The sequence below is a fragment of the Fusarium oxysporum genome, chromosome 2, assembly GCF_000149955.1.
Source record: "Fusarium oxysporum f. sp. lycopersici 4287 chromosome 2, whole genome shotgun sequence".
Classification (NCBI taxonomy): Eukaryota; Fungi; Ascomycota; class Sordariomycetes; order Hypocreales; family Nectriaceae; genus Fusarium; species Fusarium oxysporum.
The window spans coordinates 255,619-278,630 of NC_030987.1; the positions used below are offsets into that span (position 1 = coordinate 255,619).

General features: G+C 46.1%; 11 protein-coding genes across 12 annotated transcripts; 4 read left to right on the plus strand and 7 right to left on the minus strand.

Annotated features, from left to right (window-relative positions):
* Nucleotides 1-689: 689 nt before the first annotated feature.
* FOXG_05647 (uncharacterized protein) lies at nucleotides 690-2,045 on the minus strand (the record flags this gene model as incomplete). The annotated part of the gene is made up of 4 exons (XM_018384058.1): nucleotides 690-1,270; nucleotides 1,321-1,437; nucleotides 1,489-1,506; nucleotides 1,556-2,045. 4 exons carry the CDS (start codon nucleotides 2,043-2,045, stop codon nucleotides 981-983), a joined length of 915 nt encoding a protein of 304 aa, XP_018241084.1. The 3' UTR covers nucleotides 690-980.
* A 321-nt stretch (nucleotides 2,046-2,366) lies between these two features.
* On the minus strand, nucleotides 2,367-3,397 carry FOXG_05648 (uncharacterized protein; the record flags this gene model as incomplete). Its single annotated transcript, XM_018384059.1, has 1 exon — nucleotides 2,367-3,397. One exon carries the CDS (start codon nucleotides 3,395-3,397, stop codon nucleotides 2,450-2,452), a length of 948 nt encoding a protein of 315 aa, XP_018241085.1. The 3' UTR covers nucleotides 2,367-2,449.
* A 504-nt stretch (nucleotides 3,398-3,901) lies between these two features.
* FOXG_05649 (uncharacterized protein) lies at nucleotides 3,902-5,426 on the minus strand (the record flags this gene model as incomplete). Its single annotated transcript, XM_018384060.1, has 2 exons — nucleotides 3,902-4,454; nucleotides 4,510-5,426. The coding sequence occupies 2 exons, from the start codon at nucleotides 5,424-5,426 to the stop codon at nucleotides 3,902-3,904; spliced, it is 1,470 nt and encodes a 489-aa protein (XP_018241086.1).
* Nucleotides 5,427-5,712: 286 nt separating this feature from the next.
* On the plus strand, nucleotides 5,713-6,960 carry FOXG_19089 (uncharacterized protein; the record flags this gene model as incomplete). The annotated part of the gene is made up of 2 exons (XM_018399276.1): nucleotides 5,713-5,914; nucleotides 6,318-6,960. 2 exons carry the CDS (start codon nucleotides 5,713-5,715, stop codon nucleotides 6,890-6,892), a joined length of 777 nt encoding a protein of 258 aa, XP_018241087.1. The 3' UTR covers nucleotides 6,893-6,960.
* A 5-nt stretch (nucleotides 6,961-6,965) lies between these two features.
* On the plus strand, nucleotides 6,966-7,079 carry FOXG_19090 (uncharacterized protein; the record flags this gene model as incomplete). Its single annotated transcript, XM_018399277.1, has 1 exon — nucleotides 6,966-7,079. The coding sequence occupies one exon, from the start codon at nucleotides 6,966-6,968 to the stop codon at nucleotides 7,077-7,079; it is 114 nt and encodes a 37-aa protein (XP_018241088.1).
* A 1,765-nt stretch (nucleotides 7,080-8,844) lies between these two features.
* Nucleotides 8,845-11,847, plus strand: FOXG_19091 (uncharacterized protein). 2 transcript variants are annotated; one of them, XM_018399278.1, is made up of 4 exons: nucleotides 8,845-9,610; nucleotides 9,660-10,382; nucleotides 10,434-11,601; nucleotides 11,659-11,847. In XM_018399278.1, exons 1-4 carry the CDS (start codon nucleotides 8,881-8,883, stop codon nucleotides 11,732-11,734), a joined length of 2,697 nt encoding a protein of 898 aa, XP_018241089.1. In that variant the 5' UTR covers nucleotides 8,845-8,880; the 3' UTR covers nucleotides 11,735-11,847. The 2 variants fall into 2 exon arrangements, with proteins under 2 accessions (XP_018241089.1, XP_018241090.1); XM_018399279.1 differs by having other exon boundaries at nucleotides 11,661-11,794.
* A 131-nt stretch (nucleotides 11,848-11,978) lies between these two features.
* On the minus strand, nucleotides 11,979-14,046 carry FOXG_05653 (uncharacterized protein). Its single transcript, XM_018384061.1, has 3 exons — nucleotides 13,067-14,046; nucleotides 12,785-13,018; nucleotides 11,979-12,731 (listed from the first exon to the last, which is right to left on the minus strand). The coding sequence occupies exons 1-3, from the start codon at nucleotides 13,864-13,866 to the stop codon at nucleotides 12,188-12,190; spliced, it is 1,578 nt and encodes a 525-aa protein (XP_018241091.1). The 5' UTR covers nucleotides 13,867-14,046; the 3' UTR covers nucleotides 11,979-12,187.
* A 912-nt stretch (nucleotides 14,047-14,958) lies between these two features.
* Nucleotides 14,959-15,446, minus strand: FOXG_19092 (uncharacterized protein; the record flags this gene model as incomplete). The annotated part of the gene is made up of 3 exons (XM_018399280.1): nucleotides 14,959-15,267; nucleotides 15,330-15,335; nucleotides 15,387-15,446. The coding sequence occupies 3 exons, from the start codon at nucleotides 15,444-15,446 to the stop codon at nucleotides 14,959-14,961; spliced, it is 375 nt and encodes a 124-aa protein (XP_018241092.1).
* Nucleotides 15,447-15,949: 503 nt separating this feature from the next.
* FOXG_05654 (murein transglycosylase) lies at nucleotides 15,950-17,382 on the minus strand. Its single transcript, XM_018384062.1, has one exon. It carries the CDS (start codon nucleotides 17,133-17,135, stop codon nucleotides 16,101-16,103), a length of 1,035 nt encoding a protein of 344 aa, XP_018241093.1. The 5' UTR covers nucleotides 17,136-17,382; the 3' UTR covers nucleotides 15,950-16,100.
* Nucleotides 17,383-18,743: 1,361 nt separating this feature from the next.
* FOXG_19093 (uncharacterized protein) lies at nucleotides 18,744-18,917 on the minus strand (the record flags this gene model as incomplete). The annotated part of the gene is made up of 2 exons (XM_018399281.1): nucleotides 18,744-18,820; nucleotides 18,878-18,917. The coding sequence occupies 2 exons, from the start codon at nucleotides 18,915-18,917 to the stop codon at nucleotides 18,744-18,746; spliced, it is 117 nt and encodes a 38-aa protein (XP_018241094.1).
* Nucleotides 18,918-19,385: 468 nt separating this feature from the next.
* On the plus strand, nucleotides 19,386-20,819 carry FOXG_05655 (uncharacterized protein). The gene is made up of 3 exons (XM_018384063.1): nucleotides 19,386-19,828; nucleotides 19,907-20,214; nucleotides 20,290-20,819. Exons 1-3 carry the CDS (start codon nucleotides 19,597-19,599, stop codon nucleotides 20,734-20,736), a joined length of 987 nt encoding a protein of 328 aa, XP_018241095.1. The 5' UTR covers nucleotides 19,386-19,596; the 3' UTR covers nucleotides 20,737-20,819.
* Nucleotides 20,820-23,012: the final 2,193 nt, after the last annotated feature.

Sequence of the window (23,012 nt, forward strand, 5' to 3'; positions counted from 1 at the left end):
ATAAGCCCAGTACAGCCAATATTATCGCAGCATTGAACAACCGTGAGCTTTGACCGCCCGTGTGAGAGAACAATCCTTTTGCAATTATAACTGGGCCGTCGTGAGGTTCGTGGATATCGGTTTCTGCCATCTTGGGTGAGATGCGCGCAGCGACTTGTCTCACGTGGGATGCGTCGTGGTGTTGAATTTTGAAGGTTTTCTGGGAGCTCGTTTTGTCGGCATTATTGGTACATGTCGTACTTGAGATTGTCATCGAAGAGAGAGGAAGTTTTCGAGGTTAAGATTGGGCAATGATGACAATGATAAAGCCCGTCCGTATGCGGTGGACTTGTATCAGTAAGCATACCAATTTGGCCCATTTTAAAGGTTATTCTGATCTAGATTGGCTCTTTGAGTCTTTGGTGCCGGGCTATCAACGCCATCATTACTTAGTCACTGGACAAATTTCACGTCAGACTCGATGCGAACACTGGCTGGAATGCGTCCGGTTACACTTTTCCCTCTCTAGCTTCGATCCCAGAATCTTCATAATACATAGGGGCAATCTTCCAGCAGTACAACAGCTAAAAATTATCAATTATAAATGATTAATGAGTCTTGCTACTGTTGTTGTTTAAGTAACAGAGGACCTCGGTGAACGGGATGTTCTCTCCAAGGCTACCAGCTCTGCGATCGTTACATTGCATCATGAGAGGAACCCTTTTATTGAGTGACAGGGCTATTCTTCTATGTAGATGCCGCCGGCCGCGATATGTCTCAAAGGACGTGGCTAAATCTGATGACCCTTGGCTAGATTTATGGTGGAAGATACCTGACTCAATGCAATGGGGCATCGGTGAGCGTACTGAATCAAGAAACTGGCTAACCCTGCTCTGCTTAAACATGCCGGTATCCCCCAATCGTAATATACATGTAATTATTCGTAGCCCAATCGCGGCACGAACGTCCTCCATTCCAAGCCACACTGCTGTGATTGTCAATCACTTCTCGACCTCATCATGCTTCAACCCAGCATCTTTCGCCTTGCTATCCGCAAGCTCACACAAAAACCTCCACTCCTCACCACTAACTTTACTCACACTCAACCTCGACTGCTTGAGCAGCTGCATCATCTCCAGAGGCCCACCAGGCTTTCCCAGCTCACGAAGCTCCTTCAGACCAATCGGCACAGCGAACTTCTTTCTGAACTCGACGTGCACAAGGTCCCAGATGGGTTTCTCTTTGGTGGACTTGGGATCGTAGTATGGTGCGCCTGGTCGGCGGGCGGATCCTGGTGATGTTAGATGGGGGACATGGGGTGGGGAGGGATGGGGAACTTGCTGTCTTCGGAGAATTCTTTGACAATTTCCATTATGCCGACGATGCCGGGTTCTTTGCAGTTGCTGGCGTAGAAGAAGGCGAGATCACCGGCGTTCATGTTTCTCATGTTATTCCGAGCTACTGAGCGTCAGTCTCATCCCATAACATCCACCAAGCACGGCTTCCTACCTGCGTATGCTCGAATGCCTGTATCAAAGTTAGTCACTGAGATATCTCTTACCATTTGAGAACATACCATCCCATCCTTCAGGCTCTGTCTTTGCCTTCAAGTCATCAATGGAAAACTTGACATCAACACCATTCTCAATGCGAGTCTCGGGCTCAGCTTTCATAAGCCAGTACCACTGGCCATCATGCTTCGGAGCATCAGGGTTCACCGTCGGGATGGAGTCGATATCGGGATCTTCAGAGACACCACGAGAGCTGGACTGAGCAGGCTCCTTTTTCTTGTCTGCCTTCTTCACCTTTGACACATCTGGCTCCTCAGTCTTTGACGGCTTTGCCGGTGCTTTGAGCTTCTCTTGTTTCTTTGCATTGGCTACCTTGGCAGCCTTCTTTGGCGGGCTTGCTTTGGCTGAGGGAGGCGCTTCAGGCTCAGGATTTCCTTTGGCAGCTTGCCGAAGAGATCTTCGCTTGGGCGCAGCTTCCTCTGAAGCGTCGGCGGTAGGCGCACTTCTTTTTCGAGGTGGCATGGTGGGCTGTGAGTGTGTTGAGATTGGCTTCATTGAAAGCCTGAACGCGCGACGCGTCTGAGTTGAGGCTTGAGGTCTCAACACAGCCACAGCCTGCGCCACATTATCAAACACCGCGCTGCACCGCGAACAAGCCAAGGTGTCAGTCAAGAGACAGCAATAATGCTACTGGAGCTTCCAAGTAAATTATACTTATAGAATGACAGAAGATAAGCATGACAACTTATTTATTTATTTTTTGTCTTGGTCGCTTCTCAAGCTAGACCTCACTACTATTATACCTGTCTACTCCCCGCATAATCACAAATGGGACGAAATGGCTAGACACTTAAATACACCTACCATTGAATCATCATCAAAACTTAACAAATAAAAACTGGAGAACTTGGAAATCTTTAAGCGTATTTAGTCTCCATTCCTCATAGTCGTGACATCATTTACACTGGAACATATTTCCTCAACCAATCCTCCATCACCCCCGTCGCAGGGTAAGTCCCATCCCCCAGCCTCAACAACATCGCAACATGCCCTTCAAACCCCTCCCCCTCAAAAACACGCAACTCAACATCCGTCCCCGCCGCCTTCAACGCCACAGCCAACTCAGCCGCCTGACGGATCCCTCCCTTCCTCTGACAATGCAACAGCAAAAAAGCTCCAGCGTTTGGTGCAGCTGCGTGATGTGTCGGCGACATGTCCTGCAATCGCTCCGGGTCATCGCTGAGCCCTTTGATCATGTTGGTGATGATGGGTCCTGTACTATCGGAGAATTCTGCTAGAGCGTTGTAGTTTGACCCGTCGAGAGCGATGACGCCTTTTAGAACGTCGATGCTAAATCCGGCTTTTTGAGCATAGCTTGGGTCGGTGCCTAGTAATGTAACGACATGTGCTCCTGAGCTATGGCCCATGAGAACTATCCTCTCTGGATCAATGTTGAGCTCTTCAGCATGCTTGATCAGGTATGCCACCGAGTCAGCAATCTCTTGCACCTGCTCCTTAACAGTAATTTCCGGGATGAGCGTGAAGTTGATTGATGCAAAGGCGTAGCCAAGGTCGTTCAAGTAGCTGACTTTCTTTGAGCCAGTTGAATCGAGATAAGTACCGATTGTCCAACTCCCACCGTGGACGTACACGATGACAGGACTCTTGGTGGCACTTGAAGTCGGTTTCCAGAGACGAAGGCGTTGAGCTTCTCTTTTTCCGTAAACAATGTCTGTTCCGCCTTGAGGAACATCCGAATGCATTTCGGATATGAGATCATGTACTGTTTCCATGTTGATATCATCGTTGGTGTCTTTGTATATAGAAATACCGGTGACTTCGCGTCCTCGCGCGGCCAAGTCATAGGGAGTCAACTCCGAAGTGCTGGGTACATCTGAAGAAGCCATTGCTAATATCGTTGGAGTTCAAGATGAAAAGGTTCGTGATTGAAGTTTGTGAAGAAAACAAAGGTCATTTTCATTGCGCAAGCCAATCTATTCATAGTATTCCCCTTTCTCCACTTTCTTCATGGTCTGCATAACATCGCAACGTAAGAAATCCAGCAGCCTAGATAATTCAGATGTCTGGTCAGGCAGACGCATAAAACCAACAAAAGGTCCTGCTGCTAGCTTCCAGATTCGGTGTGGTCTGAAGCGATTGCCAGTAGCCTATCTCAGTCCAGTTGCCGTATACCCGGGGTCCCTGAAAGAAATAAATCCTCCAAAACGAAGGCGTCAATTTAGCCTAATCCATGCACGATAAGAATCTCCAGCGCGTATAAAACCAATGGCGTGACATATTTTCATATCGGCCCGGCATCAATAACAAAATAATCCATCAACCAATTTTCATAAATCCGACTAACTCCAATCATGTTTATTTTCATCATAGACCCATCGGCTCATCTTTTTTTAGCCCTGCGTCATCAGGATGGTCTCAGTAAACTCAATAACAGAACGAAGCTGCTGTAACTGCCCACCCTCGAGCAACATGAACTCTTGATGATTATGAATCATCTCCTGCGAAAAGTCACATCCATCCTCTCCCGGTTTCGCATCAACACCAAGCTCATCCTGAAAGTCTTGTAAATGCGACGAAATGTCGCTCAAGACATCTGGATCTAGTGTCATGAATTGAGCATACGACATGGTCTTGCTTGAAGATGGCCCTATATCTGACTCAATCCAATCTGAAGGGTTGTTGGTGAGCACGTTTGAGATGGTTGTGGTGATGCGCTTTAGTGATTTGAAGATTAATGGATCCGTCACGTTTGGCGATGGGTGCGAGTCTTTTAGTCTGGAGAGGAAGACGTTTATCATGACGAAGTGGTCTTTCATGGCGTAGAGCTCGTCGCGGATTTGGCGGACTTTGGGGTTCGGTGGCTGGTGTGGCTTTTTGTGAGGTCGATCGGGTAGTGCTGCCGGAGGGAAACCCATGTGCTTGGTTCTGAACTCGTCAAAGTCCCTAGAGCACGCCCATCAGCTTCGGAAGATATGTACATGGAGGAGGTTTAACTCACGCTTTCAGAATGGGCAGAAATTCTGCAAATAGATCTCGAATATCCTCCAACACCTCGAGACAGCGAGCTAGCTCCAAGTTAGCATGCAGAGGGATATCTGCAGCTGTCAAGGGCCTGCCAAGATCTGCTGGTGGAACAAGACTTGAAAGAGTATTGTGTGTTTTCAGAACAACTTCCTTCAGCTCCGACATGGCTTCCCATGTGTCGGGATTTAGTGGAATGTCTATCAAGGCCATGCTGGAGCCCTTGGAAGCCCAGTGTTGAGCGTAGACCTCGAGCATCTTGCCAAGGTCTGTTGTTTGCGTGCAGAGCTGTTCGCATGTCGAGCGGATCAGACTCATTGTAGAGATCAGATTTCCTCCGATGTCTTTTGCGAGTTTGGCAGCTGCGTCGAGAGATGCGGTGGCGTCTTGGCAGGCCTTGTGATAGTCGCTGGGATTCGGGTAGGAGTGCAAATCACCAGGTGCACTGGTTTCCACGTCTTGGTTCTGCCCATTGTATAGCGTCTCAAGCTGCTGCTGCTGCTGCTGTTGTTGTTGTTGTTGAAATGCTGGAAATGACTCAACAGCGGGATCCTTTGGGCGATATGGGAGTAGGGTGCGTGATGGTGGATTGGATGGATCGACATAGATCCTCGCGTTGGGATCTTGCGCGGGGAATAATTGCTGTTCCTGAATGACCCTGGACAGCTCGAGGGCGTTATCTTTCGGGCGCAATGGGAGTTGCGACTGTGATGTGGGATTTGATGGGCCAGCGTGGGATGACACGACAACTTGCGTCGTTGGTGCAGGGGTCTCTTGCGGGGAAGATGAGGACGGGGATGGAGACGATGGACGTGAATCCATCGAAATGACAGACGCAGCGCTATCGACTTCAAGCCAGTCGTCGGCAATCGAATCTCGACGATTTTCTGACATTTTGGTGATGAAAAACTCTTATAAATTGATACAAGGTGATGGAATTTTGATGAGTTTTGAAGGGGAGGATGATCGGGGTTGAAAAAAGAGTGTTGCCTTTCAGCCTGGATTAGGCAGACGTCCTCGGTTGCATAGAGGCTGCAGTGGTCAGCCCTGTAAGGCTCAGTCAAGCGATTAGGTCAGCATTTTCTGTGTGTCATCTTTGGAGACGAAACCCAATTTGGGATATAACATTGATTGAACAGACACTATTCGTCAAGGCATATCCTACATTTCGATACTGCCAATGAATGGTAGCATTGAGCGAATGGATGAGTCAGAAATGGAGTCATCTCCAAACCGTCGTACCAGGACCGGCCGACTTATGCCATTTGCGGAAATGATTGGCCGGTTCAAGATGAATATGCTTCATTATCCAAGACTGGAGCAATATCGTTGGGTAGACGTCAAGCCTTCAGAAGGCCGATGCGCCAGCGACGGTTTCCAGCGTCTGTAATACTGGTAGCGCGTCGTCGGTCGGGATTTAACATTAGTCTCGTTTGGGGTCCATCGGCTAATTGATAGCGCGAAACTTACGAGAATCCCGTTTTAGCACCTCTAGACCAGCACTACATTTCTCGGTAACAATTGTTGTCATTGTAAGTTGCTTCTTTGCCTATTGGGCATTGCCATGATCCGTACGACATTGGGTGGTGTTGTGGCTTGCGGGGTAAGCCAGCCCAAAGAGGCTCTCACCTCCTGAACTCAAAACGAGACCGAGCGCATAATGAGCTTCATCCATCACCCAAAATAAACTCCAAATAACAGAGTTCTGTCCTCTTGACGCCACCAGAATGTCAGGCCTTGAGCCACTAGCGGCATTGGGCTTTGTTTACAACGTTGTTCAATAAGTCGAAGTTGGTCTCAAAACGGCGACGCTCGGCAAGAATGCCTACTGTACGGGTGAGCCTGATCCAGAGCTCAGCATCTACGCCCCGGAGCCTCGCCATCACCGTTTCAACTGTCCCATGCAAATTAGTTTCAAGGGCTTTTTGTGTTCTCTTGTTTACCAACTGTTGTCTTTAGATAAGGAGCATGCCATAGGCTGTCTACAGCAAGACCCCAATTGGTCTCGCAAGACTGTGCCTGGTGATTGGGACAGTGAGGACCTCCAATACCTACTTTCCAGTTACCTCAGTCAGGCAGCTCGACCATTCTGTCTTTTTATTGACGGACTCGATGAGCTTATGGAGGATAGTGGCATAGGCATCCTCATCAACTTGCTCAACAGTCTGCAAATATCATCACGGCTCGTCAAGGTCTGCATGTCAAGCCGTCCAGAACAAGCCATACGAACGCGGCAGTCTCGTGAGCCTGACTTGAAAATGCAAGATTTGACACGAGTTGATATCGAGCGATATGTAAGGGATACCCTTGAAACGAAGTTCCTCGGACAACCCCTTCAGCCTATGTTGAGGACCTTGTAGGACAAATGGGCGACAAGGCAGAAGGAGTATTCCTGTGGGATGTTCCAGTAACCAGATCAATTGCCCGGGGATTATGAACGGCGACTCAGAAATTGAGATCCAGGAAAGGATTTTGAGAACCCCGAAAGACCTCTACAATTTATATCTTAACATGTGGACCAGACTGGGCGAGAATTCAGATCTCTAACAAGGGTCGACAGCACTCACCTTTAAAATTGACCAACGTTGCAATGAATTATGCACCAGAGTACCAATAAGAAGAGCCGACCTCTTTGAAGTCATCTATATCACACCGCCCGAAAGGCCAGGCTTGAGTCGAGTGGCGAACAAGGCACGCTTTCCCATCCTGAAGTATGGTAACCTAAAGGTACGGACCGTCTATCTAACTGTCCTCGACTTTCTGATTGAGATAGAGGGAGGAAATAAGATTATGGAATATCATAAAGCGTCTCGAGAAGAGTTATTCCTTAGAATCTTCAGATTATGCCTACTTCGAGATTACTTATGGCCAGAATTTTCATTTAACCTAGATGCATACCTGCCAGAGGTCAGCGAGGCAGAATATCGCCTATATATTTACCTTTTTTTACTCTTAAAATATACTAATACTTTATAAGGCTTGGTATTAATAAAGATATTAGATTCTATATAGACTCTTCTTATTTAAAGAACTAAGTATATACCTTTATACCCAGATCTATAAGTTAACGGCAGGGTATAATCTAAATTAGACTTCCTATTACATATTGCTCCCTTAGGATTCGATACTTATATAAAATTCATCTCAGCAAATAGGAAAATAAACGGCAATTCGAAATGTTATATCAAGTCCTGATTACTTATCTCCTTTTTGGCCGTCGATTTTATACTGATTTCGAATAGGCCGGAAGACAGCGTCTTATCAATCACATTGTTAGGACTATTATATCGGCCGATAAATTCTGTTTTTCTTTTCCAAGAAGACTATACATCAGCAACAATACTGTGGCAAAAACGAGTATAGCGTATTTTCTCATCGCGGCTATAGATGCATTCCGGATTTCAATATATGGGGGCTGCGATGCACCTCCGTGGGACGTTAATAAAATAGATGCAATCATTAAAACGATTCGCGACCCCAGCACGTACCATGCTTCGAAATTAGCATCGTTATTACATTATACCTCGACGGAAATCAGTCACATCCGCCAGACTTCCTTAGCTGCAAACCACCTCTCGATGGTGGAAGTGTTATCAATGTGGAAATCAGCATATCTATCCTGATCCAGATCTTTTTAAGACAGGTAGCCCGCTTTCGCGCGTCTCTTGACCGCCATGATGTCTTTAACGGCCATGCGATCGAAAAGATCCTAAAGTTGAAGGCCTTCTCTCAAACTATGAAGCCCATCATGCTTGGTGTGCGATGAGAAACGTTTCTCATACCCTGCAGTACAATTGAAACGGCTGTTGAAAAGTAGTGCCAGATTATACTAATACCTGAGTCTTTTTCAACGCAGACAGTCAGGATTTGGAAGAGGTTGAGAGGTATCGAAAATGGCTGCTGGGAGGTACGCGCGATGCAATTGTACGGGCTGGGACGACAAGTGAATTGGAAGAGGGAATTGGTCCAAATAGAATGAACCTATCTGTGTAGCTCTTGCGAGGCGAGAGAGAGGGCGGAGTTATATCAATGTCTCTGCTTTAAAACTTATAAAAAGAGTATTATTATGAAGAGAAGGATATATATATATAAAATGCTATATTATAATACATAAATTTGCGTCCATGTTGCATAGGGGTGCTAAGTAAGAATATTAGTTAAACTTAATCGCGCTGTTTCGCGTTCGTCGAGCCCTGTTGAACATGAATTACATAATTGAACCAACCGTCTGTGAGGGGTAATTATCATGTGACTCTTCCATTTTAGAAAACGCAGCTCCCAACGCTTAAAATAAACAGTAGCTTTTACCCCTCTTAAATCTAACACAATCTATTAAAAGGCTATCAGCATGGATTCCTCTGGAGATGAAAACTCGAAGCCTAATACTTTAACATTTTCTAGCGAAACTGAGGATATTTTCTCCGATCTGGCGTTCCTCAATGTAGAGCAATCGGGCTCATTGGATGATCAGATTGACCACTGGTTGCGAGCTCCTCCCGCTGAGCCTATTGGACAGGAATCATTGCTATCGGGCAACACTGAGAGCAGTGAACTACTTGAAAATGACATGAGCCTCTCAGGTTTAGCTTTTGATAGCCTCAACCCTAATATCCTGCATCTCCCATCTGCACCTGTCGACACTGGCGATTATCCCACAACAGCAACCAGCTCTATGGGTGAGGGGACTTCTCAAAGCTCTATACAGACCGGCAAATTGGGTGCAAGATTTACTCAGGATACAGTCAAAATCCTGAGAAAATGGTTTCTGACCCATGGCCATCATCCATTCCCTGATGAGAATGAGAAGAAGATACTTCAGCAGCAGACTAATCTCAGCAAATCCCAAATCATGAATTGGTTTGCTAATGCACGGCGTCGCGATAAAATATCCCGATCTAGAGACGATTTACCTTGCCCTACAAAGGCGATGGATATGCCCCGAAGGCCAGACACTCCAGCTCCTCGTAGAGCCACAGACTCGATGAATCCACTAGAGCGGTGGGTGGAGTCGCCGCCAGAAAATGAGCCTGCCTCAGCCGTTGACATTGCCCGAGCTATGGCCTCCAGCCCGCCAGCTTGTATGGGTCCCACATTGCGTTTATATCAATACTGACGCATAATCTATAGCATCATCTGATTCTAGTCAGACCTGGGGTTTCTCAAGGAGCACAGATGGTTCAAGCGGCAGTAGAGGCTCACGATCATCAGCCGATTCGCATGGTAGTCGATCCATAGAAGGACCATACGATCCCTTGGCGAACATTCGCTCACGCCGTAGAAGAAGAAAAAGAGCCACGAAACAGGGTAATAGGCGGACGGTATTGATGAATCATGCAAAGAAATTTCCGTGCACATTCTGCACGCAGAGCTTTGCCAGAAAATACGACTGGCAACGACACGAGAACTCAGTGCACCTACCATTAGAGAGGTGGATTTGTTGTCCAGAGGGCCCGCTGATGAACAACCCTACGAACCATGATATCCTATGCTGTGTCTTTTGCGGCCTGGCTGATCCTGATGATTCGCATATTGAGAGCCATCACTATACAGCATGTCAGAAACGAACCGTCCCTGAGCGGTCGTTCAATCGTAAGGATCATCTCCGCCAACATTTGCGAATGTTCCACCAGAATGCAAGCTTTATTGAGTGGTCAATGATGTCATGGAGGATTAAAGTACCTGCCATTCGCTCTCGCTGCGGCTTCTGCGGTCACCAGATGGCAGATTGGGAAGCTCGTGTGGATCATATCTCTGACCATTTCAAAATGGGAAAGTCAATGGCCGACTGGCAAGGTGATTGGGGGTTTGACCCTGAGATTGCAGAAATCATCGAGAATGGAATGCCTCCCTGTACAGTTGTTGCCTCCCATGATTGAAGCGATTTTGCCTAACTAATATTAGATCTCATCGAATTCGAAAGATCCACACCTCTGCCCTTCGAAGGAGAGAAGACTTTGGCCGCTACTCCCTGTAGCGCCTATGAACTACTAAAACTTGAACTGTCATATTTCATGCAGAGATTCTACGAAGATAAGTCATGTATCCCATCCACCAAGGATATGCAGCTCGAAGGTTGCAGAATCATTTTAGCTTCCGAGACTATGAGCCAGAACTCTCACTTACCTGTCTCTTGGCTACGTGACTTGATATTCTCAGATCCCAAAGTCTCACAGGATGCACGGTTCAGTCCGATCCGAACAGCTACCGAGTCGAGATTTTATCCAATTGAGGTCAAGGGAAAAAACACTCTATTCGAATCATGTCCATTTGAGAAGCAGCTCCTTGATACTGTTTCATCAAAATTATCTATAACTCCATCTACCTATTTAAACGACCAGGAAATTAGACAGCAAAGCTGTTTGATCATTGGACAAATGGAAGATGTCTCAATCACGCCTTCGGAATTTATTGCAACATGGTTGATCAACTTGATACACTCCGAAGATAGCTGGATCTCGTTATTCCGACAACGTGCCAATATTCCCCGAAGCCCCGAGCATGAGTGCAATGAAGCTACAACAAACGATTTCCAGGCCAGCATTCATGATTACAGCCGAGTTGATCAAGCGCTCGTAACATACTTGGAACAACAAAGGCACCTTGGTATTGAGCCCAGCAACGATGACCTTAGGAATCAAGCTCGAATCGCTGTGAATCAGAGTCATGACAGATGGTTCCAGACAACAGCTGATAACGACTTGTGGCTGCACTCTTTTAGAAAAAGATATCCGCCCATGCCGAACGAAGACATCTCCTTGACTTCAGCACAGAAGGCTACGACGAACTATACGCCCACCACTAACACGGCCACGACATTAAACGCCATTTCAGGCCCTAACAAATCTCGACATATCCCGTTATCAAGCGCTGACCATGAGACTCTCCTGAATGCCCGCTCTCTAGTCTCGGGAGCCACACTTTTTGCAGCTAACGACTGGAACTTTTACCACTGGCTCGAGGATGACCTTCGTCGCTGGGCTATATCGACCATGTCGCCTCATAACCCCGCGCAGCATATCCCGTCTGATGAGGAGTTCCAGCATCATGCTCGGATGGCGACGTATAACGAGTAAGGATCAAGTAGCTCCTCGCCGTGATATAGAGCACGCTGACTAACGCAATATAGAGATGATCCGTTTAACCAGACTATTGCGGATAACCCTATTTGGCTGGGAATGCTTAAGAAGTCATTAAATATATAATAGGGTTAGGAAGGATTAGGTTACGACTTTTTATAAAGATGAATCGGGTTGAACACTCTGTAAATTATGTTATATTAAATTTAATAGATAAGTTAATATATTCAATAAGTAAGTATTGTAATTCATTTTTTACCTTGGATTTTCTGAGGGACCATGTGTCCAAGGATCTTGGGGTCTCGTGGCACAAGATTGATGGAGTGGGAAGAAGAAGTAATTTAAGGAGATCAATGCGGATGAGTAGTGGCTTGAGCCGAACGATGAGGAGATGAAGAGGTTCATGAGCATGCTGGAGGGTGGAAGCTTGCATAAGGATCTTTAAAGCATTAGCGTTTCTATATGGTCTTCCTCTGTCCGCCTTTTTTGCTCTGTAATCCTGCTCCCCTTTTTGGTATGTTTATTTATTAACCTACGGCTGCTGGTTCTAGACTTTTATTCCAAACTGCACATCAACTTTTAATCCTGCTTTAATCCGATCTTGCCTATCTTTCGCAGCCCAGCTCCAGCAATGATAACACATGCCATCATAAAGGCAAACATGGTCCAGAAACTTGCCCGGTATCCCTTCATGAGAACCTCAGAAGGCTTTATCCCACCATGATCTTTGGACACTAGCGAAGAAACGACTTGCATAACGGCCAAGCCAAAGGCGTTTCCAAACTGGGCTGCAGTATTAAATACAGCCCCAGCGACGGACTGCTTATCCTCAGGGAATATGTTGGTGATGATAATTAGACCTACGGTAAAGAGCACATCGACGGAAAATGGCATAAATAATTGGGCAAAGAATGCGCTGGCCCAGTAAGACCAGCTCGGCTGGATGGTTGCCATGAGTAAGGGAGAGCCAGCAGAAAGGAGGGAGGTTACGACGACGAGCCAGAGTGCCGGAACCTTATGCACAAAGAGGCCCGTGGAGAAGTTGAGAATCACCCCAACCACCATGCTTGGGAGAATGCGGATCGCGGTTTGGAGGGCCGATAGATGCTGGATTTCTTGGAAGCTATGATTCGGGTCAGTCATCGATCACCACTGTCTCAATGGAAGAAAGCTTACAAGAGACTGGCAAAGAGTTCTAGCGAGGTCAACACTCCAAAGGATAAGGCAATGGTGGCGCAGATGCTAACAAATGCAGAGTTGTCCCAAAACGAGTTAGGGATGAGAACCGGTAGGTCTGAATTGTGCTGGCGATGCATCCAGCCGATGAACAACGGCAAAGCCAAAACCCCAAGGCAGAGGATAACGATGGTGCCAGGCTCTTTGATGTGGTAAACATCCGTGCTGATGATGCTGCGAAGATGGTTAGCGGCGATCAAGACGAGACATCAGAGCACTCACGCGAGGAAGTACGAAATCAGGGCCATAAAGGCTGAGGCGAGCAAAGCACCGACCCAGTCAACCTTTGTCTTCAAGCTATGCACAATGTCCTGAAGAGTCCCGAGTGGAGCAGGTTTAGGTAAGGACCAAAAGCCGATAGCTGAAAGTAGTAGAGTGATGCCTCCATAGAGATACCATGCCGACCGCCATCCAATCGTGTCAACCAGAATACCTCCAATAACAAGGCCAAATGAGAAGCCGAGCGGTTGACTCAGCCCGAGGCAAGCAAAAGCAAGGTTGCGTCCCCGACCGCGAGGTAAAATTTTGGTGACGAGGGATACAGAGCTGGACAAGTGCAGAGCCAGGGCAACACCTTGCAGTGCTCTCAGGACAACTAATTCCTCGCCTTTTTTGATAAATGCACATGCAAGCATGAAGGCGCCGTTGGCGGTACATCCAAGCAAGTCAACTGATCGTGGACCCAAAACATCAGCAACAGCACCAGCAAGAAGCAGCGTAGATGCTGTTGCTAGCCCAGGAACAGAAGATGGCCAAAATGCAAGTGACTGGGGCAAATTGAGGTCTTCTGTTATTCGAGGGAGACCGACAACGATGATACTGTTGGCAGCGCTTGAAGCAAAATTGACACCAGAGAGCTGGAAGGTCACAGCCGCCTTCCGGAAGCGCGAGGCAGGTCGGACATGTTCGCTATCGGAACATTGAGAGACACTGTCGGTGCTGGGCGATTGAGTGTCGCTTCCGGACTCGAGCGCCGGCTGTGGAATTGACGGCAAGACCAGAGCTTCCGTTTGAGTCGCCATATTGATTCGTCAATGGTGTTGAATGAAGAGGTTACCAAGAAGGTTGTTATGTCAGTCAATAAAAGCCATCACATAAATATGGCCCATGAAAACCGCTGACTCTCGCTGGCGTCATTGCGCCCTGTCCATTCTTTCGCGCTTAACAATGTGTAGACCACGCCCTACCACGGTGGGGAAAATGTCAAAAGGATTATGGGGGGACAAGACATTTCCCCGAAGCGAGGCGAGGCAGGCCTAAATCTTCCAGGCCGTAGCGAATCTTAGCCAAACGCCAAGGCCACTAACCATTAGAACTTGTATTTTAGGACAGCTAAGCCTATTCTTATCGTTACTGTTTCTATTACCTATTTCTTTTATAACATATAATTATAAGGAAAATCCTTATAAATCTAGGTTAAGGATAAATTATATTATTATTTACTCTTTTAGATTAGTTAGTTTTTATAACTTTAAAATTTAATTACTTTATATTTAAATATCTTACTATTAGTATTATAACTTTATTTATCTAACTTGATAGATTTCTATAATATAGTAAGTTATTAATATTAAATTATATAAAGGGGCTTAAAGGGTATAAAGATTTTTAGCTTTATTTAATAATTAAAAAATATTTTTTAATTACAAAGTATTTAATTTAAAAAAATATTATAAGATAAGGATTTCTTATTATATATACTTAGGTATTATATCAGCTTATTAACTATATTATTTATAATATTAGTAGTAGTTATAATTTAAAAAAGGGGAAGTTAAATTAAGTTACTTATTATATAGTAGATAATTAAGGAATGCCTTTAAAGTAAGTTATTAAAAAAAGATTAAGGCCAGCTAAAAAGTAAGTAAGGCACTTTAGCTGGCATACATATAGCTAGATTTAGGCTATAATTATGGCACTTAAGTATAATAATACTAACTTAATAAAGTTTTATCTTTTAAGAGGTAAAAAAGAAATAAAATTAATATAATTTAAAAAATTAAAAATTAAAAGTTATAATCTAGGTAATTAATATAAAAGGTTAATTAATTATACTTTTTATTATTAATATAGGCTAATATTATCTTATAAATTAATACTAAGAATATGACCTTTTAAGATTCCCAAGCAGTTGCGCATACAGCTGCTTCGACGCGCTCACCGCTCAGGTCTAACTGATGAAATGAAAAGTCGTCTATCTCTCCACACAACCCCATACGCTGCGCCATCCTGGCACTATCCTCTTGCAAGTGACGTGCAGCTTTGTCTTTCCCTAGAGTAGTCCACGTCATACTCATCAAAGACGTTGCCGCCACAGTTGTCAGAGTGTCAACATCTTTTTCTGCATCGTAGATCCGCAAGGCCTCATCCGAGAACTTGGTAGGCAGCGTAGTGGCCATTAGCTCATAGTGCGCATAGCTTCGCTATAAGGCGAGCTTAGTGATGACTGTTGAAAAGCGTAGACCTGGCAGTTCCGAAAACTCACAGTGACCTAGGCAAGAAGAGCGTTGACCAGCATCCGGGAGCAGAAGTTGTTCTCTACATTGACCAGATCATCTAGGAACAGATCGGTGTCGAAAAAGGCCCACCAGGGCTGGTTCATGTTCAGATACAAGGAGATAGCTTGCGTGGCAAAATTGATTACTTATCGTGACAGTCGTCCAGTGCGAAATGTCGATATAGTGAAGGCAAGGGTCAATGGGCATACCATTGTTAACAGCAAAAGAAGCGCTGCAGCTGCCAATCACATCTTGCGGATAGATACTCTTGTCCAGCATTAGTCTTGACACATTTTCCTGGAAAAGAGTTGATAGCCCTGTGCTTGAGTGACGCCGACATCAAGTGGCGGAATACCGAGGAGCTGTAAGTCCAATGATGCTGCTGTAAGGGGAGCTGGGAGCTCTCATTGGCTGCTTTCGCCACGTGTCTTTACCACTCCATAGGATGGCAATGCCTGTTATGAGTGCTCCGTACCTTATGCTTAAAACGCTCTGGGTAGCTAATTTTATGGTAGTATGATTAAATGGCTAGTGTAATATCAAAGAAACGTTGTGGTTATGCATTGTTACTCGGTGCATTTCACTAACATTCGACATCGCGTTTAAATGAGCTCAAGTGTTTGGATTTTAATATTGTACATGGGCTCGACTTCTGCAAGCGCATTCACTATTATCTACATATAAAATAAGCCTGACCTTCTAAAGATCAACTTCCTCTATCAACACATCGCGTTCTTTCCAAGCGTATCTCAGATAACTTAGAACTGGCGAGCGTGGCGACGAGCCTTCTTGGAGCCACCGTTCTTGGATCGGAGCCAGTCAATGAAGGTGTCGAGGGTGAAAGTCTTGGGGAGAGCACCGTCCTCAGTATCCTGCTCCTCAGCGACAGGGGCCTCAGTGGAAGGGACCTCGGCGGCCTGTGTAGCAGCAGCAGCGACAGAGGTCACAAGGCTGGTGGGAGTGACAGGAGTGGGAGCAACGGGGGTAGGGGCAGCAGGAGCAGGAGTCGAGATGGTTCCGTTGGAGGGAGTGTCGGGGACAACGGGCTTGGTGCCAGAAGCAGAACCGTACAGAGCAGGTCCAGGGATCTCGTAGGTGGTGGAACCCTTGTAAGGGTCGAAGAGAATACCGGGCTCAGAGTCGGTGTAGAGCTCGGTGGTCAAGGTACCCTCAGGGTTATCGGTTCCAGAACCAGTGATGTCAATGTTGAAGCACTGAGGGTAGTTCTGAGCACCGTCCTTGGAACCAGCACCGTGGAGAGCGATGATCTCATGACGGAAGACGTAGCTACCCGCAGCAAGAGTCTCAGGGACAGTGGTAGTCCAGGTGTTGTTGTTCTTGATCAGATCGGCAGCAGCCCAGGTTCCATCCAGACCAGCAGCATCGATCTTGACCCACTTGAGAGTAGCAGGGTCAGCGGAAGTGCACTTTCCAGCGCACTTGGCAACGTAGGTCAGAACAGGACCGATGTGAGACTCGGGCCAGGCAGACCACTGGAACTCAACGGTACCACCGGCCTTGACGGAGAGAGAGCTGGTACCGGGAGCAGCCTTCTTGTGGCAGGCAATGTCGGAGGTGCCATAGTCGGAGGGGGGAACGAAGCCGTTGTCGAGGTTCTCAGCGGACCAAGCAGCAATGGAGGGGATCTCGCCGCCCTGCTGAGCTTTGTAGTAGGAGCTGAGGTCGTAACCGGGTTGGTAGGTTCCGTCGACCTTGATACCGGTGACAGTGCCGTGGGCGAGGGCGACGGAGGCGAAAGCGCCAGCGAGAGTAGCAGCAACCTTGAAAGACATGTTGATTTCTTTAAAAAAGGAGAGGATCGGTGAAGATGTTGAGAAAAGTCAGGTAAGAGTTTGAGAAAAGAGTGTAATAGACCAGCTTCACACAGTGAAGAGAAAGAATGGAATGGAATGTAGAAAAAGAGTGAATGCACTGCACTTGAGATGAGAAACTAAGCTGAAGAAACGAAAAACCAGACGACAAGAGTTTCACGTTTATATATGTTTCTTCAACACATTTGATCGGATTTAGTGATCAGCAGCGCCGCCAAGAAGCATCTCAATTCACAGTGGTGGAAAAGCACGTCGTCTCAGCTTCGTGGAGCCGCACGCCTTTTTCGGATAAGGCCCCGACCCCAAGCGCGCGGCAATAGGCCCAAGCTCCAGGGACTGTTACAGCTTCAGTTGGAATTCAAGGTTCATTGTTTTCTGATTTCGTCTGGACTTGTTGATGGCGTAAGATGCACGTGGAAGGCCTGAGACTGCAATTTAATAAAATTTCCGCCTATCGAACTAATTGTTTAAGCTTATATCTGGGTCTCGCGACTTATCGTCGTTGCTGACTGGAGGGTTTTCGCATTGGGCTAGTCAGGGGGAATGATGCAATCCCTTCTTGTGTAGTTTCGTATATCGGAAAGTGGGAGTTCTTGGGGAGCAGTCTCTTGTGTCGCTTCATATTCTGAGTGCGCGTCTCTTTGTGGAGTTTTGAGCGCTCGACACTGAACTTCAAAGACTTGAGTAAGTTTGCGATAAGTTTATAATACTTTTTGACTGATTGTTCCTCTAATTTGGGGCTAAAGTCTTCCGAGGTTAATGCAGTCACTGTTGAAGATCTACGTTTCATTGCCAAGGTTGTTATCAATCTGATCGCCCCTAATTCTTTACGCGGGTTGAGTCCTTGTACGCGGTTAACGTGCCCCTGTACCCTGTACCTGTCCGCTCACCTGGAACAGTACCTAGCTTGACCTTGCAAGGGCTAGAAAAGAGATTCCTGCTCCAGTTTGTCACTGGCGACATTCTATTCACCTGCAACGTTGACCCTCGTCTTGACATCTCTTTAGATATTCGAAGGCAGAATAGATATCCTAAATTAGAAAAGATAATCCGAAGGGTTAGCATAACGGCATACTGATAATTAAGTGTTATTTTAGTGATCCGATTAGGTATAATTATGTTATAGTGTTATTAGTACCTAGATTCTGCTTTGTCGGATTTTAATGGATGAGCGGAAAACTGACAGTCTGATTTGCAAATGTAATTTGATTGTGGATCTCAAGATGAGAAAGACGTCGTGGCCGTGAAAGACTGCATTTTTCCCCCTTAATGCTAAAGGACATATACTTGACAACGGCCAAGTTCCTCTCCACGGTTACTGTATTTATCACGTTTCTCGTCCCCTGACTAAGCGGCTGCGGCAAAAATAATTTTTCATCCCCGGACCCCTGCATCGGAAGTTTGGAACATGGACTTGACAAACCTCACTCCGAGATACGAGCAGATCTAACACTACCAATAGCTCTAATGAATATTACGCGAAGAACGAATATTGCGTAAGGTCTTATCGCGATAGCACAGCTCTATTACGAAGAAATATATCTGCTGGCTAAATACCGCTGAATTGTCTTACATTTGAATAATTACGTCAATGGCATACTCATTGGTACCGGTGTGCCGGCGGATTGTGCGGTAGTTATCTTGACCTCTTATCCGTTTTAGCATTGCATAATACGTCAGAGGCTCTAAATATGAGCTCATACCGGTTTTCAATGTTCGGCGCGGAATGTAAGGGAAGAACATTCCACCAGGTTATCGGCTGTCTTGTGATGTCGAATGCGTGAAGCTTATATCGCCGGCTATTACGCAAGGGAGCAACAGCTACCAATAGAATGTTGCATAAGAGTCACATAAGTACCATGATTGGTGAGTCGCAAAGCTATTGGATAAGCGGCTGATTTGACCAAACCATTTTGCTAGAGCGCTATACCTGTCAAACTCCACATAACAACATCACCAGTCACTTCACATAGCACATGTCTTTAAAAACAAACGCTGGATTTTTTTTATATTATAAGACTTTATTTTTAATTGAGTAACATAGTAAGTGTTAAGTATAACATCCGAAGGCCTCTGTTTCTACGGGGATAGACGGATGTCAAATTGATTTCTTCTACCGGGAAGCCCGGAGCTTATGTTTTAACGTTTTGTGACGTTATTTAAATATAACCTCAAAGCCCAGCTGGCAAAGGATGGGCTCCCGCGGACACCGGGTGGGGTATTATCATGATCGGTCCATATATATGTATACCAAAATGTCTCCCATTGCTTTCCATTACGTCCTTTCGCAAGCAACATCCTTGACAGCGAGTAATACATTATTTATTACGACCATTATTTCGCATCCTAACTCTACCACGACTTACACTTCATAATTTCGAAACGAGTTGGACCGAAACGAACCCAGAGCTACCTTTTCGAGATGCCCAACACTACGGAAGCGTCGGGACCGCTCACCCAAGAACAGGTGGATGCACTAAGGTCAGGATGTCACAGTTTGATAGAAGGGATCGATACCTCCTATGGCTACGTCCCGACCTTGGGTGCTGGAATTGCATTCTGTGCTCTCTTCGGCTTGAGTCTTCTTGGCCACTTTGTCCAGTTCATTAGAAAACGTCAATGGACATCATTTGCTTTTGCAGTCGGAGCTCTAAGTAAGTCAAACTGACCTTCCAAAATCTCATAAATGATACCAAGAAGATCATGCACGTTACTGACACCTATTAAATTAGCTGAGGTCATTGGTTGGGCTGGTCGCACGTGGTCAAGCGAATGTCCCTACAACAACAACGCGTTCTTGATGCAGATTACAACTCTCATCATCGCTCCAACCTTCATCACGGCAGGACTCTACGTTATTCTCGGCGCTCTCATTAATCGTCTTGGTCGTGAATCGTCTGTGCTTGGACCTAGGATGTACGCAATCGTCTTTTTGACATGCGATATTATCGCTCTCATCATACAAGCTGTTGGGGGAGCCATGGCCTCCACTGAGTCAGACAAGATTAACGGTGATACAAAACCGGGAACAAACATCATGGTAAGCTCCATGCAGTCCTTTGTTGTTGCATATGGGAAAGGAAGCGCCAGTAACTAATACTGAATGATGTAATAGGTCGCTGGTATTGTCTTTCAGATGGCAGCCATGGTGGTTTTTGCTGTCCTAGTCATTGACTTTCTGAGGAGAGTCTTTGTCAAAAAGTCTTACTTGCAGACGAGGAAGAAAGGCCTATCTGATGGCAATACTTTGCCTAAGGCTTATACTTGGCTCTTGGCTGCAGTCTTTGTGTCCTTGACCATGATATTCATCCGAAGTATCTACCGAACTGTTGAACTTCTGCAAGGCTGGAGTGGTTACCTGATTACCCATGAAGGGTACTTTATCGGTTTAGATGGTGCCATCATGGTTGTAGCTATAGCGGTTTTTAATTTCTTCGATCCAGTCTATCTGTTATGGGGCCAGGACGATAAACTGGCATCATCTTTCGAACAGAATGAGCTAGGGGGGATGGGAGATGTTAGTATGGAGGGCTGGGATGATGCTACTATAGTGACTGACTAGAGGGGTGGTAAGCACCTGTAATATAGATTAAGGAAGATAAGGAATTATATAAAGGAAAATTAATAGATATAGATAAAGGGGAGAAATTTATATAGAGAGTTTAAAGGTTATAATAAATTGTTATATTATTAATAATTCTAGTAAATCGAGATTAACCAATCTATCTAAAGCCACAGACTAAGACATACCTATCATAAGCGCATGACCTCGGATCGGCACTGCTATTTGATGCTCACCGACACCGAAACAGATCCAGAGGCGGAGATCAGGTCTTGCCTAGGTTCCGTGACCCCGAGCCTAAGCAGACTTCATGAACCAATAACAGCTTCCATGATTTGATACCAGGTAGACAAGACCAGGAAGACCCCGTTGCATATTGATGGTAGACCAGCTGTGGTTCTGGATCATTGATGAGAACAGGTCTACCAGGTGCCTGTATTATTCGTAGCGACCAAGGCGTCCCAGAGACTCTCATTTCAGGCACAGGGGACAAGAAGCCTAATGATTTGTTGCTAGAAACTATGAAGAAAGGCTTAACCGGTGATAGAACACGGAGCCGTTTTTCCACGGCCCTAATCAATCCATATGTTTCTCGAAGATTCCAGGGATGATAACTGGTTTTTTGAGGTAGATACTGAGCTTGAAACACCCTTTTCAACGTCTTCTAAGGGTTCATTCGGAGCGTGGTTAGTTCATATTGTCACAATGGATATAGGCTACCTCCCATATCGATTAGTTATCAGACAAATACTAAGGCAAAGCTGTTCAAGGATTTTCGTGATGCTTTCGAGGCAGAAAAGGGGCAACAATCCGAGTCTCTAAACCGAGCTGGACATATGTCAGAGTGATTTCATCAAATCCACATCACATCGTTTCTTCTGAAACTACCCTTTTGGGGAAGCTACGCCATATTCGAGGTGAACGGATACTGAGCTCACTCCTAGTGACCAAACTATGGTCTAGAAACAGACATCGCGAGTTTACGCCGCGAATCGCAAACTTCAGTAATATGGTCCCCATACACCATCAGGCCTTCAAGCACGATCTAGAAAGTTCGATAGCAGAAGTAGAGAAGGCACATGACTCTGTGAGGTTACTTGACTCCAATTAAAAGGCTCTCTCGGCAACTGACGGATGCGCATAACAGATTAACTTACTCTTTGATCTGCGCCATAAACTAGTGAGCATAAAAGAAGCCGAGTTTAAAAGATTTCGAGCCAACGACTCAGCGCGACAGTCCAACAGCATACTCATTTCCTTCATCTCTTGTCGCCTCGTTATTTCCAGTTTTCCCTATGAATGTGGCAATACCAAGTATCAAGGGTGGTGGCCTTTCCCCATCCTTTGTGAGACTCACATCTAAACGAAGTTAGGAACCAATGTTGACTTGATCAAACAGTTGGTGTAACCGCTGTCGTCTCTATTCCAACTGTCATATTGGCATGCAAGATTAATAAAGTATCCGGCTGGGGAACAAGACGGAACTCCAAAGCCCAACCGATCTGCAGAGACTTTTCAGTGAGGTGGACGACGGTGGAAGTCACTCAAGTCGTTGGAGCCGATTCAGTGGTGCTATGAGGAATACAGTCGGACACGGAATTGCTTAAGTAACTCTAGCCTAAAGTACCAATCCTTCATCATGCTCATACGAGATCTTTGACCCCAGTCGTACTCCGAATGTTGAGAAGCGAAATCACATGATCATACAGTAAACACTTTACTTGGCTTCATGCCCGTAAGTATATTAATCTAAGAAATTATCTAATAGAATGTAATAGGTGCAGGTAATAGGTGCATGTACTATGCAGCGTATATATCTCCAAACCGTCATATACTCGTTGCTCCGCATGAGCAGTCAAATTATTTACAGGAAGAAGGCGACAAAACCAGCCGCAAAGAGAGCAGCTCCGACGCTACCTCCGATACGTCCAGCACCGGCAGTGACCTGGGTGGGAGTGGTAGCGGGAGGAGCAGGGTAGGTCTCAGCAGGAGTGCTAGGAGCAGGGACAACGGGAGCAGTCTCGGCAGGCTTGCTGGGAGCAGGAGGCTGAGGGTAGCTAGGGTGAGACTCCTTGGGAGGCTGAGGAGCGGGAGGCTGGGCAGGCTGAGTCTCCTTGGGAGGAGTGACACCGGGCTGGGTCTCCTTGGGGGGTTGAGGAGCAGGAGGTTGAGCGGGGTGAGTCTCCTTGGGAGGAGTGACGCCAGGCTGAGTCTCCTTGGGGGGAGCGGGGTAATCTCCTAGGGAGGTTGAGGGGCAGGAGGTAGAGCAGGGTGAG

Bases quoted from the DNA above. Each gene is read 5' to 3' on its own strand.
- FOXG_19091 (XM_018399278.1), top strand. From the start codon at position 8,881: ATGGATTCCTCTGGAGATGAAAACTCGAAGCCTAATACTTTAACATTT. The intron at 10,383-10,433 runs GTACAGTTGTTG...AACTAATATTAG, and splicing joins CGAGAATGGAATGCCTCCCT to ATCTCATCGAATTCGAAAGA. The intron at 11,602-11,658 runs GTAAGGATCAAG...AACGCAATATAG, and splicing joins CGGATGGCGACGTATAACGA to AGATGATCCGTTTAACCAGA.
- FOXG_05654 (XM_018384062.1), bottom strand. From the start codon at position 17,135: ATGTCTTTCAAGGTTGCTGCTACTCTCGCTGGCGCTTTCGCCTCCGTC.
- FOXG_05653 (XM_018384061.1), bottom strand. From the start codon at position 13,866: ATGGCGACTCAAACGGAAGCTCTGGTCTTGCCGTCAATTCCACAGCCG. The intron at 13,019-13,066 runs GTGAGTGCTCTG...CCATCTTCGCAG, and splicing joins CTGATTTCGTACTTCCTCGC to CATCATCAGCACGGATGTTT. The intron at 12,732-12,784 runs GTAAGCTTTCTT...CCCGAATCATAG, and splicing joins GAACTCTTTGCCAGTCTCTT to CTTCCAAGAAATCCAGCATC.
- FOXG_05655 (XM_018384063.1), top strand. From the start codon at position 19,597: ATGCCCAACACTACGGAAGCGTCGGGACCGCTCACCCAAGAACAGGTG. The intron at 19,829-19,906 runs GTAAGTCAAACT...CTATTAAATTAG, and splicing joins TTTTGCAGTCGGAGCTCTAA to CTGAGGTCATTGGTTGGGCT. The intron at 20,215-20,289 runs GTAAGCTCCATG...ATGATGTAATAG, and splicing joins AACCGGGAACAAACATCATG to GTCGCTGGTATTGTCTTTCA.